General features: G+C 37.2%; 1 protein-coding gene across 2 annotated transcripts in view; it reads right to left on the bottom strand.

Annotated features, from left to right (window-relative positions):
- Nucleotides 1-14205, bottom strand: part of LOC136253131 (uncharacterized) — a 32587-nt gene that overhangs the window by 1364 nt on the left and 17018 nt on the right. For both annotated transcript variants that reach the window (XM_066045751.1, XM_066045750.1), the window contains 3 exons: nucleotides 11822-11959; nucleotides 8320-8845; nucleotides 7982-8038 (listed from right to left, as the gene is read on the bottom strand). In XM_066045751.1, the coding sequence (XP_065901823.1) occupies nucleotides 7982-8038; nucleotides 8320-8845; nucleotides 11822-11959 (721 nt within the window). The remainder of the gene's footprint in view (nucleotides 1-7981; nucleotides 8039-8319; nucleotides 8846-11821; nucleotides 11960-14205) is intronic.

Genomic DNA, 14205 nt, shown 5'->3' on the forward strand with positions numbered 1-14205 from the left:
TTAGTTTAAAAGGCTAACTCATTAGATATGTTAATGCAATATTAATTTTGTAATCTATGATAAAGACTGTATTTTCATCCTGATTTGTACACACACAAAATATAAGGCAGGATACATTAATTCCTAGTCTATACTCAGTGTTTGAGCCATCATCGTCACACTTGGTGCCATTGCTGAAAACACACTGCTATATGAGCTACCTATCTGTCAGAAGAACTACTGATTGCGCACCTATCATACAGGAGACAGTGTTGATGACAGCACAGGAGACTTGAAGAAGAACAAGATGTCTTAGGTGTATATTCTAACAGAAGGACAAGAATGAAACTCTATGATACAATTTATAAGAATGGTAACTGTTAGTGTTATAATTCCTGTATAGTCCAATTTTTTTTTCAAAAGAGAAGATAAATTTTCACGTGATATAATGATGCATACATCAAGCACGAGCACTATAGGTGTAGAGTTGTCTAGCAGAATAGGTAGTGAAGAGATAGCTATACATTGTAGCTGTAGTGTTATTATTGTAGCGATGATGCTTTACAACACCTTTGTATAAATGCACGTATGAACAGGGCTGAATACAGCAGCAACACTGTGAGTTGGTATTAATCAAGCAAATAGGAGATGGCTAGGCTTGGCCGAAAAGTCTTCCTATGCCGGTGTCTGCATGTACAAATCACAATGTCACTACTAGTGACCAGTGCGTGGCGTAACCAGTCTTACATGATTACCAGGGATTTGGCAGTCATTACCCATGCAGGAGTACTTTAAACTGGCATATTGAGTTTTAATTGCCAGGACTTAGACTGGGCTCTAGCCCTGGAAAGCCTAGGTGTAGCCTGCTAGCAGCAGTGTGTCATAAGGTGGAACACCATAGGTATAGTCAGCAAAGTCTGGTTAGCATGTGGTCATAGCTAAATGTTTGCAACTGTCAATGTCACTAGCTGATTGGAGAATGTGCTAAAATAAGTTCACAGTAGCTAGTTACAGTGACATAAGCACAGTAGCACACAATCCTCCCATATAAGACTGTCAGGCTTCACACTCTGTAAGTTGTTTATGACATGGATACCATATGGGAGGGTTGTTGATGATAGCTATGTGGTTAGACCACAAAATATTTTAAATGGTAGGGTTGTAATAAACACCCCACCCAACCTTTTTTGTGTGTGAAAAGCAGCCATGATATCAGCGCTACCATTTATCTTCCACCTATAATGGACAAACAAAGCACTCACTGTGATGGCTGGAAGAATAATAAACTGGATGCCTTGCATGCGCACTTGAACGGCTTCATGTAGCGAAGACGGGAAGCTCACTAGAGACCCTATTATGGCGATCTTGTAAGGTAAAAGAGTGCTGCACAACTTCAATCTGCCATCTATTAACGTTATAAAGACCATAGTTGAACAATACGCATCCTGAGCACACAAGATCCCGTAATTTTGTTCTTCTACGGCTTCTTCTGTATATGGAACAGCAGGCAATGGCGGAGAACTTAGAAATTTATCAAGGTGGAGGCCGGTTAGCGATCTGTGGAGTACGGGTTAATTAATGGATCATGGACACGCGGAAGGACTCAGTGAGTAAGGCCATGTAGTTTTTATTGCGAAAAATGGAAGCCTTGGGCTGTACACGAGTGAAACAAAATAATAATAATATTATGAATAATAATATGAACAATTCGCGTAAAATTCACAATTTTTGAATGTTTCCAAATTTCGTCTAGACCATTTTTACTGCTATATCACAATTTTTCTGAGTTCAGTGTTTGATAATAAGCCTTCTGAGGGTTATTTTATGCTCGAGTCTGCTTTCTCAGGCTGGTTTTTGGTGACTGCTCTATTAGGATTTTCAAAAATTCAACTGCGATCCCTATTATGAACCCACTATCGTGGTTCATGATATATATCATACAGTACAATAGTATTGTATGGTAGGGATGACGAAGATGTGGGCGTGGTCTATGAAGATAAATCAAGCCATAATCATCTTTGCACCCTTCACGGCCACTTGACAGCATTGGTCAGGTATAACCAAGCCCAAACATGCCTTCAGAACGACCAGAAGCATTTTCGATTAGGTGCTACGAAATTTAAAAAAAAAATTATTTTCGCGAATTTTCTACTGCCTCACTGCCTGCCTGCCTGCCTGATGCGTTCAGTCAAGAGTAGCGGAAAATTGGTTACAACTACAGCCTTACTTCTTTGGCGGAAATGCCTCGAATTTCATGGAGATGAAACTTAGTATTTTAAATATCCTACAATGTATGCGCTATTGCTTACTGATTTTCCTTTGATCCTTCTTTATCATGGCCATTGCTCATCAGTAGGGCTTCCATATCAATAGGGCTTCCATAATCATTGTGAATACACGTGTTATCGCACCAAACTTTTAGAATACGTTTGTGATTTGACGTTTGGTTTATACAGGACCTATCGTACGTCGTCGACATGATACACGCGTAAGACATCTTGTTTAGTATTAGTGTGTTTGTTGTTTAGCAGTTAGGTTTAACTGCTTGCGTTTCTAAATGCATTTCTTTGTGACTAACACATTCTTCGCTATTACAGTATTAACACTTCTTTATGTATCCTTGCATGTGATTACTATTGTCTACACAAGTCAGCAAAACCATATACATACATGATTGGGATAGTCAAATAACTATCTAAAGCTGTTAACACTATTAAGTGTAAAATGCATATACAAAACTTCTAATTCAATGCATGAATAATAATGTATTAAGTGCATAATCTCATAGAAACCCTGCATATTATGTTTTGTCACAATTCCTTGTCAGTTGTCAGTCGCTCCAGCAGCATCGTCCTTATGTGTAACAATTACTTATTGTGTTCCACCATATTCCAACTACAATGATCAATGTGTACTGTATAGCTAACCTATGACAGGTACAAAGAAAGCATAGCTTATTTGGTAACATCATTGTTAACAAAGTTATAGCTAACGAATGTGTAAAAGGTAGAGTAGGGCTTATCATACAGTACGATAGTAACTGTATAGTAGGGACCACAAAGGAGTTGGCATGGCCCACAAATAATATCACCCAAACATCAGCCTCAATTTTCCCTTACAACGATGAGGCAGTATTGGTGAGGTAAAACTAAACCCAAACAAGCTTTCAGATCGACCCGAAATGCTTTCAACAAGTTCTTGATTAAAATGCTGTGTAACAGGTTGAACATAGCTGACAACGAAGTGTAATGGTAACTTCACTTTACACACGATAATTGATATAGCTGGGGCACACGGTGCCTTTTCAGATGCGGTATGCGTGGGGTCACCAGCTATAATAAAATTATTCACAAAAAAAGTTCAAGTACACGAAAAAATTTGGAAATTTCAACTAGAGTAGGGACGACAGTACATTGATAAAAAGTACTGAAACAAGTGCATAGGGGTAGTGAACAATACTAAAATACAGTTAAATAATAAGACGTGTTATATCCCTACTGTGCTTAAGATGCCATAATGGAAATGCACAGTAGGGATATAACACATCTTATTATTTAACTGTATTTTAGTATTGTTCACTACCCCTATGCACTTGTTTCAGTACTTTTTATCAATGTACTGTCGTCTCTACTCTAGTTGAAAATTCCAAATTTTTTCGTATACTTGTATATATATATATATATATATGCTACTATGATTTTACAATAGGGTAGTTTTGGGTTATGCAATAATATTAGCTAATTGTCGTATTTTGTAATTCATGAAATTTTTGTAATTCATTCAATTACATTGCTATGCGCTGCTAAGGAAGCGCTTGTTATACAACTCTTAATAGGGATTGGAAATGGCGTCACGCGCCCAGTATACTACTTGTACAATTGACGTCACCAGTTAGATACAAGGCTCGTTTCGCTTGTTACCGCTTTGAAGACCTGAAAATACTAACATTTATCTTTACTGTAGACAATCAGTGCAGGTTTAGTAGAATATGAAAGTTCTCTAAGGTTGAACGACTTTGGTGGAAGTCACTGGCTGGCCTTTCCCACAGAAGAAACTCGTCATATCGTGTCGTTTTGTTATCGCTTCTACACCAAGGTACATTTCTGTTCCAGTAGCAGCTGTGTACACCTTCTGGTATCGACAATACGTGGCTTTTAGAACCCACCCTACAGTTTAAACGCAGCATATTTCCTTAGTTACAACTTGGCTAGGTGTTGTTGTACCATCGTGTTTCTGTTCTCCTAACTCTGCACAGCTGCTGTCTAATGTAACCGTTTGTCTTTCAAGCTTTAATTTAATGCCAAGGCTGTGGAACAAAGCTAGTAGGATCATAGCACATTTCGCTCTTAGGTTCTAAATCACTCTCGCAAAACCTTTAAAACTTCATTTGGGGACAATTAAATTAGAATACGATACAAATTATGGAAATTACCCGTAACATTCGAAACAAGCCTATTTCTGGCACGTGATGCCATTTCCAATCCCTATTAGGAGTTGTATATCTATATATGTTTTTACCAACATATTACACACAGAAGTATCTTCTAAACTGTTTTATAGTTTGACTATATATGTGACCGGATTTGCGAAAAGGTACCTTTTCCACACATTTGACATACCAGCAAACAAAATGATGTAACACTTGACTCCTTATACTGATTAACTTGTTCTTAGTATCAAAATGTAACCAGATAATGTAGCTACATTCATTGAAATTTTCAAGTACTTACATGCCATGATAAAAAAGTTAGGAAGCTTTAAAGTTCAAACAAATGGGTCAAATTTGTGTGTGGAAAAGGTACCTTTTCGCAAATCCAGTCACATATCATGTTTTTATCCCACAAATTCTCTCGACAAAGCCTCAAAGCTGCTCTTCATTTTCATTCGTGTATGTAAGAGATACGCAACCTTTCAATTTTTTACCTTTCAACTTGAAGCGATAGGCTATTCTGGGCAGTGTACAAGGCCTGCACCATTGTTTTTCAGTTGTTAAACGCCTGAAAACCTCAAAGGGAAGGTAGTTTACAAAGTCTGAGGAAAGTTGCCACACCCGTATTTCAGTCTGCCGAAAAGAAACCACCTCCGAGCAAAGTTCACCTATGCAGAAGTGTAATACAAACTTCATTTCACTTTTACTTCTTATGTATTGCTTTTACCATTATCTAACGATTATTTTCACGCGGGTGCGTACGAACAAACATAGGTAGATAGATAGATAGGTACACACACACACACACACACACACACACACACACACACACACACACACACACACACACACACACACACACACACACTTTTACAAAAACAATTCCAGTAAACTAGGCGTGTGCCCACAGCTGGCCTTCGGCTTTGACTGGCTGTGGGTGCGCGCTTGGTTTAAAAATCACCAAAACTCGAATTATGACTGGGCCTGAGAATACAGATCATGTAGGCACATAAAAATTGCCTACATTTTTAAAATTTGATTTGTCACAACTTTGATTCCATGACTCTGTGTTCATGAAATTTTCAGCACTTATTTTCCATATCAACCCTTTTTTTCAACAGCATAATTATTTAGATGCTACAGAATTATTTCAGAGCTGGATTTCAGAAGCGCTTCAGTCCCAATGCTACTATAAGAGGTAGATATATGCATCTTCGTAATTGGGACCCCATTAGGGATAGGTCCGCAACCATACCTATCAAATAAAGATCTAGGTAAACTAATAGTCATATACAGTAGAATGGAGACCACACCTCTTAACAATCTAGCTATTACTTAACAGTAAAGAAGATGACCTCACCCTTTATTGATCTAGCTAGCTGCACACCTTTTTTGGCTGACTTGAGATACTCTAATACAACAGTCATGTAAGTATGATATTCTATAATAGAACAATCACAAGTTACACTGTAGGGATCTGTGCAATAAAAGCAGTGAAACAAGTGATGAATGATGATATTACAACATAGCTTGGTGGGAAAGTCCATACTTTGGCACATTAGCTATAACAATTATTTTATTCAGTGCTAAAGTAGGGACTTTCCCACCGAACTATGCTGTAATACCATCATTCATCTCTTGTTTCACTGCTTTTTATTGCATAGATCCCAACTTCAATTTTATTCTTTAAAACACTCGTGGTATAAGCATGATACCAGATTAGTAATCCTGTGACCGTTTGTATCGTTTCCAATCTAGCTTATGAACATGCCATCTACTGGTATGTCATGCAACACTACAGTGCCTGCACTGATGCCAGATTGTTTGCAAACTATAACATGCAATTGTATAAATTAAGATAACCATCAATTGTGGTTTTAATTATTATTTTGGTTTATAGTAGTAATGGTACGGCAAAACAATATTTATGGCCCTGTGACCATGATAAAATAAGGACCACCTTGGTGATGACTTTTTGCAGCCATGGTGTGCATGATTACAGTTTATGAACATTGTAACGGTGTGTAGCAGTGCTCCTGCTTGACCACAGAAACCCAGCGAGTATTCAATAACATCAAACTGCTAAATAAAAAGAACCAGCAATATGTGACTGAATTTGACAAACCAGGCTTCGACGCACAAAGCTTCGTTAGGAGATATGGCGATTTTAAGTAATCATTGTGTAATAACTTCCCAGTGCCTACAGCTGTGCAAACAAAATTTGCACCAAGTATTCATCCATTTACTAGCTATCACTGAGTGAGTGTATACATTTCTGATACCCAAAATTAGCCCTGTTTTGGGCAGCTTTTCTTGAGCGGGTAATAATATCACAGGTGGTAGTAATAGGGTGGGAGGGTGGGGGGAGGTGGGTGGGCTTAATATAGGGGTATAAAATGAAGCAAGAAGACGATTGGAATCCAGAGGCCAAGTTTGGGCTCTCCATGGCCCTCCATGGCCTTCAAATCACTCCAAATTGACTGAGAACACCATTGGTGAGCTCTCTGTGAAGTCCCAGCTCACTACATACCATTATCACAAAGCCATGGCCATTCAATGGTGCCAGTCTCCCACTCGTGGCTTTGACAGGGTCGGAAGAAAGCTGCCACAGAAACCAGACTTGCCAGTCCTGAAGGAAGTACAGTGTGGAATATGATAGTGTATTAGTAGGCCAGCAATACATTTCTGGTAAAAACGTAAGTTTGATTTTGTGTGTGTGGAAGCCTTGTTATGTGAAATCCGGTCATATATCATGAAGTGTGCAAGCTGTATCAAGAATGCATCCCTAAAAGTTTGACAAGAGCACCAGTTGCTCCTGATTATTTGGCAAGGCACAAATGGAATTATTTTATTCTGTTGAATAAATTACACAGACATAGGTCTTATTCTTGTATTTGTTATGATCATGAGCTTACAATGTGTTTTGTTTATGTATTTGTACTGGAGGTTTTTGACAATGTCATATTAGATTGTGCAACAGTAATCTGATGGTTTTTTACCGTTTCTCAATTGGACTATCAGAGAGGAGACTTATCCAACATTTTTGAATAGTGTGCATTCTTCCCTGCTTTAGTTTTGTAACTTACATTTCTTTTGGTATTGTATCGAGATTCTTGCTTGGCTGGTAGTGTACCGCTCAAATGCAACGTCAATCCACGAGAGTGCAAGCAATTAAGAAAAACTTGCTAATTAAAGCACATGGCACTGTTTTGCTCACAATTATTCATTCCATTTTGTTTGGGATGGATATTCACGAGCAAAAGGTGCCACGTTCCTTAATTAACAGGTATTGTAATTCACACTCTTGCGAGACAATGTTGTGTCTGAGTGGTACCATATGCTTTGTACAGTTTAAGCTGCCATTCATTGACAAACAAACTGCTAGTAGTTGTATGGCAATAATGTTACAGCTTTCCCTCTATAGACATGAAGAACCCATGGAAATCAATAACAACGCACTGGTGAGCATCAGTGGGCAAATGCGCATGAATAAGTTTGACACACCAGTGCATTCATGGGCTTCAAAGGGCTAACTCTGCACAATATAGGTAATATAATCTTAGTTTACTGTACCTTGTGATACAACGCTGTCTGTTGAGTCCCCACTATTTTTACGATGCTGTTGTTGCTCTACAAAAATACATACGTATGCCTATGACACTATTAAAATTAGAAAAACTGATAGGGGATACTGTACTTTCCTATGTACTACATAGCTGAAAATCAAATCCAATTGGCTAAAAAGGCCTGTATACTGCTAGTATAGCATCACTATGTGTGGCTCTGTGTGTAGAGATCACTTTACAATGTCATGCAAAACAGACATGTAGTCAATTCTACTATTTAAAACTTTTTATTTTGTAGCTACTGTGTGTATTACAAGTTCTATACTACTTTACTACATCCATTACCTTCTCCAGATCCTTGAAGACTTCTGAGTACATTACTTGCAGGAGATACAATTATTTTTTCATAAAACACAGTAGAAAAGGTAGACATGTAAGCATAAGCTGCTGACTCGTATGCAGATTTTGTAGCACAACCTAAAACCGCACTGGAGTAGGTAATACACTTTCTAGGACTTTTGGTAGCATTGGAAGCTGACTTGCTCTTAGAGCTTTTTAATGAACTTGCACTTATCTTTTTCACATAGTAAACTGACTTCTTTTCATAGCATTTTTTGGTCATACAAGACTTATGGACAAAAATCCTGGCCTTTCCTACATATGAAACAGTTCTCAGATTATGTATTTTACGAAGCATTCTTTTATGCTGTGCACTGATTTTTTCTACATGTTGTATCTTTTCATCCTTAGAGAATCCTTTCAGCATCTCCAGTTTTTCAATTTCCACACTTGAGTCATAATAGCTTTTCAAATCTTGAACTTTATCTGCCAGTCTGGTATTCTCAGCTGCCATTTTTACGTTACCACTGGTCTAAAAAAAATACAAACCACTTTTAAATTAGTATGAGCATCAGTCATTAAATATTGATACAATAATTACATGTCATTGTTTTAGAAACACAATTTCCAAGCAAAATTTTGTAGTGACAATGTGCTGTTAACAATAAACTTTCATTCATAACCATCTGTATGCATACGCATTTATCAAACAGTATGGTAGTACCATTTAAGTAGGGATCCCCAAAAAATTCCTAAATTCTGCCTTTAAAAATCATCCTAGAGACATCTTATACATGATGAAAATCACCTTTATGGAGAAAACACTTACAGGCGGCCAGATATAGAATTTAAAAAAGAATCAGTGAAACTTGAATTTTTGCCAGCCATCCAAGCCAGCCAGCCAACAGTCGCAAGGCTGGAGGCCAAACGAAGCAGTGCATGGCCACCATTTTATGCAATAATAACAAACTCACTAGTGGGATGCGCCTTTTGGAGTTCTGACGAGTGTGTGCCCTCTGTACTTTGTCTTTCCTTTTATCTTCAATCAGGTTGGTTGTCTTCTTGTTGTTGCAGTGAAACCATATTGAGGCATTAATTTGTCCTATCAACAATTTCCTTGAGCAGTACTGTATATTTAGATGCCGCAAACTTATTTAGTAATACATGCTCACTCTCAGTAGATACCTGTAACTTCATGATAGGTTCAAGACCCCACCTACTAATGTGAGTTGATTTATAATCCACACCTCTTAGCAATCTATCGAGATGACACACCCTGTTATTGTTTGCCTGGCTGTATTCATAATGCTAGCATAATGAAATATGAATAATGACAGGTGAAAGGCTGACTCGTGATACTCTAATACAACAGTCACTCTAATAGAACAGTCAAACACATGTATAGCTGTATGCTATAACAAAAAAAAACTAGTATACAGCTGCATTAATTTAAAATAACGTAGGGATTCAAGCAATAAAAGCAGTGAAACAAAATGGTATTACTTGTGCATAAATGAATGTACTGCATTCTTTCAATGGTTCGAAAGGTGCTTTATTCGAATTACATAAGTGAAATTCAAATATGTGCATGCGCAATCTGTCTCATAGTGGAGGTTGAAATTACAGCAGAAGATGACTGCTCATCATGCTGTGAAGCATTTTTGCTGTGGACAGTTACGCCTGAAGCACTAGAAAGTAATTGAAGGTGGTTGTATGTGAAGCCATTGGTTGTCTGACAAATTAATTAGCTTACGCCACAAGTGATCATGCCCACCATACTAGTAGCGAAGTGCTATATAGCTGGACAAGCTGTAGAGGAAGAATTTTCATGAGTTGTGTACTACTGTTGCAGTTGTAAGGTCTTTTAGCAGCAACTACAACTTGTTTTGTGTTGTCTCCAGCTGCTAATCTTTTAACACATGTCAATCCAAAAAATTCCATTTGTCAAAGGGAGCCAAAACGATAACTGTTGAACATTGTTTAATAAATTAAGCTACAATACACCAAAAAATTATGCTATTAGCTACCAACTGAATGACATGTAAGTAATTGTAGCTATAGCTACATACAATATTCATCAAAGCTTCGAATGCTGCATTCAAACCTTTGAAACTAAAAATCAACATTTGTTTATGTACTAAGTATTACAGCATAGCTCAGTGGAAAAATCCCTACTTTGGCATTGAACAAAATGATTGTTATTATTACATGCCAATGTAGAGCTATACTGTAATACCATCATTCATCTCTTGTTTCACTACTTTTTATTACATAGATCCCTACTTCATTAAATTAATAAATTATAATATAATACCATAATTACATGAAATAGACATTGTTTAGAATCTGGCACAAACTTGCCAGTTATGTATCAATCATGGGCCAATCATGTTTTTCATGTGCTAAATTCTTAATTCTGGGGTATTGGTAAATGTAGAGCGGAAGCAGGAAAAGGAGATTGCAGGGGGGAGATCATGTGTGTAATGCTACATACATGTACAGTATAATCATAGATAATAGAGTAAAAAGGATAGGAAATGCAAGCGATTTCCAGTTTGATTTCCGTTATGCGTGACTTGAAAGGAAAAGACAGTTATGTGCTCAAGCATGGGAATTAGTGTTCTAAGCAGCGTAAATAGTAATCCAACAGACTACAGCAAGTATTTAGGCCTTTGTGAGAGATTTTGGCGATAGAATTCAGACCGTAGATTTTGTAACAAAGCGTATCGCGTTAACCATGATTGTTACACGTTGTCATATTTTCACTCATAGTACCTCCATGCCTCGTCCATACCGCTTCTTTTATAGCCGGTTCTACTTTTGAATCTTGTGGTAAGCTAGGTGTGCCACCAACACAGTCTTTTACTGCTGCGTTGTACTGCAAGGTGGTTTAAACTTTTGGTAAAAAATGGAAGATACTTAGTTGTTTCTTCAAGCAACAGTTCCTGTTTTGCTCTGATATTTCCTCTGGTTCCCTATGTTAAATGGTAAGGAATAGGTTTATCACAGTTAAAAGGATAGAATATATTTACAAAGAAAAAGTAATTTTTGGGCCATTTTTTTCACTTTCAAGCTCCTTTAATTTTATGCATAACTTCCTTGAGGGTTGGTACCATCCTAGTTCCCTCGATTACTTACTTGAGTTCATTGTAGCGAAGTTTCACAGTTGTTGGTTGCAAAATTCTGTCGTTACAACAATTTGGTTCTCTTTGATACAAGCACACCAAGCGTAACGAGTATGTTCGTGACGTAATACATGGAATTCCAACAGAAATATACGTATTTTGTGACGTCACGTTATTGCATTTCCTATCCTTTTAAGTACTCTATTATCTATGGTATAATGAGGGCAACATTTTCTTGATAGTAAACATAGTTCTGTATTAATGTTAGATAGTAAATGTTCTGTATGCCTGATTTTAGATGTTTATGGCTGTAAAAATGTCAAATTACTTTAAAAGAATATGGTAAATCAGTGCTAATAACACGTAACTACAAAAATACTTACAGCACTCTCAAGATGCCTAATTCTTTTGATCAACTGTCTCTTTTCTTCTACCACTTGTTGATACTGTAGAGTCTTAGTCATAACTCGAGATTTCATATCTGATAGCTCTTCATTCAATGTCAACAACTGCATTTCTTTCTGTAAGAAATGTTTCTGTAATAATTGCATACAAACAAAAGAGTACACACATGCAAGCGTAAGGTCAATTACAGGATGTTTAGAGCTGTTTAAAATTAGTCTAAACATCTATATCCATTCTTTTTATGAAACGTGACAAATATGCAGTATACTCAACTAGAAAATTCAGATCAGCAAGACAGTTACATACACCAACATTTGTAGGATGAATACTGTAAGGCTAGCAGTCTTTGTATAGGGCAGAGTATTTGATAACGTTACTCAATCAAAGTAAATTTCTGTTTCGTATATACTTTATTAAATAGGTATCTAGGTTGATTCTTGAATGTAAACCTGATTAATGTTTACACTGCATCATCATCACCAGCAGTGAACACCATGATTGATGTAGCAAATCCATGGCCTGCACCACCACCAGCTAAATACATACCTGTTATTGGTACTCCATTAAAGCCATATATGACTACAGCAGTTTTTCTGTAAGTGTTACACATGGATGCACTTATTAAGCGATAAAACAGTTATGACACACCCACTCAGTTTGTGTCTGGCTCAGTTTGTGTCTGGCTCAATTTGTGTCTGGCTCAGTTTGTGTCTGGCTCAGTTTGTGTCTGGCTCTTCCAGGCTTGAGACAATCAGGCTTTAGTGAAAGTAACAGTGAGCCATTGGGGAAATTTATTAATCGGATACTACTCATTCCTTATTTGGAATGAGATAATTCAGTTTATGTTTATCACAACTTGTGTTGACATTGGTAACATGAAGATATTCATTGCTAGGTGATAAAATAATTTATAACAAGTTGGGGGATTACTTTAAAGGGGCAGTGCAGCACTATGAAAGCCATTCAACTTTGATGATATCACTGGGTTGGTGAAATAATGTAAGTCGCAAAAATAAATGGGAATACACGGAAGTAAGATGGCAACTGTATTTAAGGTGGCAGTCAAGCGGTTATTAGCGGTTATCCGGTACAGTGCTCCCTTGACTATCCAACTCCCTTGGGACCAAGACATGTTCAGATAATCAAAAAGTTTGGATAATCAAAACCTTTTCATTTATATACAGAACCCTGTTAAAATACTCTAATAGAACATACATCTTAAATAAAAAATACTCTAATAGAGCCTTTCCACTGTTCGGTAACCAAGTGTTTGGATAACAGAGGTTTGGATAATCAAGGGAGTACTGTATTGGTATAAATTTTTTTGAAACGCTGTATTTTTCTCTCTACACAGAGTTCAGGGGAATTCTATCAGAGCTAACAATAAGGTGTTCAAAGGAGAATTTATGAGTAGATAGCAAAGTTCCTTACCAACCATTAATGAAAGGTGCTACTAGGTGATGTTGAGTATTTTAAACTCTATGCTGACATTCCAGGATATCTTGCTAGTGTCTGCCCTCCTAGCACCATTCCAACCAATCTTTCCTTCATCCTTAGCAGGTATGACTTGGTGTTGGTTTCCAAAAATGCCATCTATTAGTTCAAACTAACTACTGTATCCCCACCAATACCCAGCAACATCTTTTGGCTGCTAGAACTCGGAAGGAAGATCGATATAGCTGTTTACAATAATTATGACCTTCAGCTTTCTGGCTTATCTGTTAATCTCATTTTCATCGAGATTGGTTGTTTAGGTCATTTTATGCTGAACACAATTGCCAAAGTAGCCAAAGCTTGGGTTTGTCTGAACATCCGAACTCCCTGGTTATGCCCTTATGTATTGAAAAATTACCATAGCAAAAACTAATAATTACCACTATATTTCAGCAGAATTTAACTTTAAATTTATAGCTACTGTACAGTATTAAAACCTCAGCAAAACTTTATCTAATCCAAAACAGCCAAGCTGTAAAAAAAGTGTGCGGCCCTCAGAAAGGCTATGGTGAAAAAAGATGTGAAATCCAAGGTGGCGGCCAAGAAATGGCTGTGATGGTAGGTTAATGGTAAAAATTTTAATAACGACAATTCAGGTGAATTTTTGTGCCGCTTCACAAAATTTACCTAAATTGTCATTATTAAAATTTTTACCATTAACCTACCATCACAGCCATTTCTTGGCCGCCACCTTGGATTTCACATCTTTTTTCACCATAGCCTTTCTGAGGGCCGCACACTTTTTTTACAGCTTGGCTGTTTTGGATTAGATTTCATTTCTTTTTGTATTTGTATACCCCAAAACCGGCCTATGGCCAGCTTTGGGACTTTTTTAACCTATGTTTTTTTCTTTACTACAGGAAGAAGA

The sequence above is a fragment of the Dysidea avara genome, chromosome 4 (genome assembly GCF_963678975.1).
Source record: "Dysidea avara chromosome 4, odDysAvar1.4, whole genome shotgun sequence".
NCBI classification, from domain to species: Eukaryota; Metazoa; Porifera; class Demospongiae; order Dictyoceratida; family Dysideidae; genus Dysidea; species Dysidea avara.